The following is a 5,155-nucleotide window of genomic DNA, read 5'->3' on the forward strand; positions in this document are numbered from 1 at the left end:
GCATATGGGGCCTTCGACACCCCTTAGAGTGGAGTCACCCACTACAATGACTCTTGTGGGGTTCTTTTCAGAGCCGGTTTTAATACCTGGTATGAAGTGACCTGGCCTTGGTGGACCTTGGTCTTCTTCATTTGTCTCATTTTCTTCCTCCTTCTCTTCTTTGTTCAAAAGTTCCAGGGCCCTGAATCTATTGTGAAGGGGCACCATGGAGGGTGAGGGAGGTCCGGAGAGGATTTTCCTACCTCCCTCATCTCTTAGGGCCCCTCCTTCTGCCTGATAGCAAGAGGATTTTGCTGAGAGCCTGAGAAGGTCGTTGGCACTCTGTTTCCTGCTCTTTGGATGCATATGCCACTGCAATCTCTCTGCTCAGTGTACAGTATGCAGGAAATGTAAAGATGAGTAAACAAAACAAATACGCACAATTTGTGAGGTAGACAATATTTTGTTCTTCCTTCTGGACTGCAGTTTTACTCCCATGCTGTGAGTCATCAAGCTTCCCTGTGAGAAGCCTAGCCTGACTCAACTGCAGTGCTCACAGAGGTGATCTCTTCCAATGCAGGGTCTGACACAGAGACCTGGAACTGTGTGTTTGTCAGCGTTTGATGGTGCTGAGGTCCCGATCTGAACCCCCAGCTGTAGAATCATTCCTTCTTCAGTTTGGCTTTGCAGCTTGGCTGTGAGGCCTCTGCCTACTTCCATTGCAAAATGTCCGAGGGTGAGTTATCGAGAGACCTACCAGACAGTCTTTCAGTGAAGTGCTTATTGGTTTTGTGCTCCTGCAGGTGGCCCTGAGGGCCTGGCGGACGAGGTGGAGGACTTCCATGAGGCGCAGTTCCAGGCGGTGATGGCGGCCCTGGAGAGCGGGGAGGAGGCCGGGGACAGCGAGGAGGAGGAGGAGGAGGAGGTGCTGGGGCTGCAGCTGCCCGAGGAGGATGAACACGGTGAGGAGGAAGAAGAGGAGGATGAGGATGTACAGGGGCCGGATCTTTACATCGACCACAGTGCAGAAGAGGATGGAGGTGAGGAGGAGGATGGAGAAAGTGAGGAGGATGGAGGAGATGAGGAGGAGGAGGATGGAGGAGATGAAGACGAGGGGGGTAATGAGGTTGAAGATGAAGATAGTGACCTCTCCATGGAAAGCGACTTGGAGGAACACCGTCAGGACACTAAGCTTCCCCACGAGCTCTCCTGGGGCCAACGCAAGCAACTCTACTATGACACAGACTACGGGACTGATGCCCAGGCCAAGGGCAAGCGTAGCCAGCAAGAAGTTGATGCTGAGGAGGAGGAAGAGGAGCAGGAGGCTCAAGTCATCCAGAAACGGTTGGTGCAGGATTTAGGGGAAGATGATTATGGGCTGGATGTGATCCAGGGGTATGTGGCTCAGCAGCAGAAAACCCTCGATAGCAAAGGGCAGAAGATTGACAAGGATTTGCAGGCCCTCTCCAAGAAGGAGCAGCTAAAGCTACTGAAGCAGGAGTCCCCGGAGCTCCTGCAGCTGATTGAGGACTTTGAAGTCAAGCTGATGGAGCTCAAGGACGAACTCCACCCGCTGCTGCAAATGGTCAAAAACGGCACTATACCACAAGGGAAAGGTAGTCGCTATTTGCAGACCAAGTATCATCTGTACTTGAATTACTGTGCCAATATCAGTTTCTATTTGGTGTTAAAGTCAAAGAGGATGCCGGTTCATAGTCACCCCATTATCGAACGGCTGGTTGCTTACAGAAATATAATCAATGACCTAGCAGTTATAGACCAAAAGTTATCCTCACAAGTTCGTATGCTTTTGAAAAACTACTATGATAAGAAGGAGGATAAATTGCGTAAGGAGAAGAAGTTTGCGGTGTTCCTCCCACTGGATGTTAAGAAAAACAAATCAAAACGTGCTCCTGTGCTTGCTAATGGCCGGGCTACTGCTGGTGAGCTGTCAGATGAGTCAGACCTGGATGAGGAGGCTGCGCTAAAATACTATAAGATGATGGAGGAGAAGTTGAAACTCAAGAGGAAGAGAGCTGAAGATGAAGACATGCTTGAAGAGGAAGCGATGTTGGAAGGAGAGGATCCAAATAAAAAGAGAGGTGTGACCTATCAGATGATCAAGAACAAAGGCCTCACCCCCAGAAGGAAGAAGATTGATCGCAACCCCAGGGTCAAGCATCGGGAGAAGTTTCGGCGAGCCAAGATTCGCCGCAAGGGCCAGGTCCGTGAAGTTCAGAGGGAATTACACAGATATGCTGGGGAACTGTCTGGCATTCGTGCGGGGGTTAAGAAGAGCAGGAAGCTTCAATGATAATTATTTTTCTCTGATTCTGAGGGTTGCAAATAGCACTAAAGAATCCAATAAATTTTTTATAAAGGATATTGTGTGTTTTTTCCTTAAGAAAACTGGGGGTGGGATGGAACTGGGTTGGGGTTTTTTTTTTTCAGAGGATGCTTTTCAGAAGGTGCCACCTCTAAAAGGAGCACAGGGCCCTTGCCTCACCTGGCCTTTGTGTTAAGGTGTTTTATTCTGTTGCGATGCTGTCTTTCCATACTGTAAGTACTGGCTTTAAGAGGCTGCAAGGGGGGTGGGATGGGGGGACCTTCCAAGGCTGGGTTGAGAATGAGGTTTGTGCATCTGCCACTGCCTTCTTTTTGTGGTCTTGGTCGGGTTCATGTTCATCCTTTTTCTGTGTTGAGCTGCAGAAAGAGATATATGTGGCTATGGTATTTTCTCTTAATTCTTCTGATTAACTCCTTGTGCTTATACTTTTAAGAACTAACTACTTTTAAGGTCTCTTAAATCTTTTAAGTTTTGTAATCAAGCAGAAAGCTATTACTTAAACCCCATGTGGCCTGAGATACCGTTTCACCTCCTGAATTCAGAAGCAAAGCAAGGACTTTTCTAGATTTCATAGCTATTTATCTGTGACAAATATATTAACTTCATCTATGATAAATATGTTAACTGTTGTCTGCTCTTATAGGTCTAACGTAGCATTGATACTGGACAAACATGTAAGATGTAACATTGTCTTCAGTTTGAAGGTAAACTTTCCAAATGTTTTGATGACTTCCATGCCTTCTGGTGGGAAAATGCATTTAATCTCACACTGAAGTTCTTGCTGGGAGCTGGCTGTGAGTGGTGAGTTCCAGCTCAAGCTGTAAAGGAGGAATGACAGATGAATTTTTCTTAAAAGTTTAACAAATGTCTCGGGTAACACCTGCACTTGTGTCTGGGTCAGGTTTCAGGGAGCCCTACCAGTAGCATCTGAAAGGTACTACTGTGTTTCCCATCTCAAATCACTTAAGGGGAATAATTGTCTTGTCAATAAATGTTATTTCATGTTATGGAAGCACTAGTGTATTTAGATGGTTTGTTTTAGGGATTTTTTGTTTTGTTTTGGGGTGGTTTTGTGTGTGATAGTCTTGAGGGATGCCAAAATACGAGCATATGTTCTTGAACCTCTGACAGGCTAGATGCTGTAATTCAGACATGAAGCTCTGCTCACTTTCTTCAAGTGAAATATACTTCTGTAGGTTTTGATGTAAACCTTTACACCCTAGGCCTGTTTCTCCCAGGAACATGTTTATTGCTGACTGGAGAATATTCTGTGAATTTTCAAAGCTGGCTGTTAAAGGGAGGGGTAGAAAAACCAATAAACTTAAGCTGGACAGATAGAATAGAATAGAAGTAAGGAGACTTTCTGTAGTCCTTACATGTCCTGGAACCGTAGGATGTGGAGCTATGCATGGCGATTTCTGGTATGGTAGATGCATAAATCAAAATAGTGAAATGACAAGTTTAATGGCCCTGCATTTGTTTGCCCCCTGCTGCTCACAGGCCAAACATAAAAAAAAAAAAAAAAAAAAAGAAAAATTGCTCCACAGAAAGTGATTACAAAGCATCGGGAATTGATCCCCTCCATGAAATTGCCTGGGTCACCGAGGCACAAGTGTGGCTTGCTTGAAGAGGTCACAGACCACGTTCTGTCATTTGAGGAATGCTCTCTAGCCTGATGGCCTCAGGGGACATGTGTGGGGATAAAGGTGTCCTTCACCTGTGCTTACTCATCCTCCCTTACTGTGAGCAGAATCAATGGTGTTGGCCACTTGCTCTTCCGAGTGAGAAATGCATGGTTTTTAGTGGGTCCCAGCCTCACCAAAGAGGGAACTAGAGCTCTTCCCAAAACACCTTTTATTAATTCTGCACTGGGATCATGGTGCAGGCCGCTACTGATAATGCTGAGCTATGCTCCCAAGGCTTTGCAAAGAGGTCGGCAAACAGTAACATGCTGGAAAAAAAAGCAGCTTATGTGATTTTTCTGGGGAGGAATGGTGTTGTATAACAGGCACCATGTTATGAAGAAAATAATCCAGCAGAGGTACTAACTGATCTTATTTTTGCAGCACCTGCTCACGCACGTTTCGTACTTTGTGCAAAATTGAAGGGCTGATGATCTTTTGAAGGATCTGCAGGCAAGCTCTAAGTATCCAAGATGACTTCGTGTTCCCTTGAAAAGCTTTAGGCAGCCCACAAGCAAAATTCTGGCAACTTCCATCTGAGCAATAAATAAGGGAAGTAATAAATTGGCACGCTGTTATGGACACACTCCCTGGAAACATTGGGATGAAGGCTGGAGGCAAGAGGGAACGCAACATATCGGCATACCCAGTGCAGGCAGCCAGCGGATGGCACAGCATGTCTCCCTGGACCGCTGTGCCAACCCCTTTTAATGAAGATTAAACGTGACATTATGTTCAGTTGGTTAGTTCGGAGATTGGACCAAGCCATAAATAGTTCATTCCTGTATGGTTTGATGTGTGAGTGATCATGGGAAGGCTGTGATTATTAATACCATGGGAGGGGGGATGCTGTAACATTGCTCTGAGAAATACTTCTTAGAGGGATGTTTTTGCTAAAGGGAAATCCCTGAGGGTAAATAGGTTGTGAAAATGGACATGTGAAATAAAGACCACAGATGATGGTCAGGAAAACAACAAGTGGAGCGAGGTTCTGCTTTTTTTCCTTCTCCCAGTAGTGTTTCTGGAGAATGTGCTGATGCTTCCAAGCAACATGGGATGGCTCTCATCCTTGCCAGGCTCCTGCTTAGCAAGCGCTGGCTGCCCTGATCAGAAAGGACTAGTGGTGGGGGCTGCCTCAGCAGCCCCC

At 46.2% G+C, this 5,155-nt stretch overlaps 1 protein-coding gene across 1 annotated transcript; it reads left to right on the top strand.

The window, feature by feature from the left end:
• The first annotated feature begins 475 nt into the window (after positions 1–475).
• UTP3 (UTP3, small subunit processome component) lies at positions 476–2,359 on the top strand. The gene is made up of 2 exons (XM_026847905.1): positions 476–480; positions 757–2,359. The coding sequence occupies exons 1-2, from the start codon at positions 476–478 to the stop codon at positions 2,291–2,293; spliced, it is 1,542 nt and encodes a 513-aa protein (XP_026703706.1). The 3' UTR covers positions 2,294–2,359.
• The last annotated feature ends 2,796 nt before the right edge of the window (positions 2,360–5,155 follow it).

This window comes from Athene cunicularia (genome assembly GCF_003259725.1).
Source record: "Athene cunicularia isolate RWA chromosome 4 unlocalized genomic scaffold, athCun1 chr4_part2, whole genome shotgun sequence".
NCBI classification, from domain to species: Eukaryota; Metazoa; Chordata; class Aves; order Strigiformes; family Strigidae; genus Athene; species Athene cunicularia.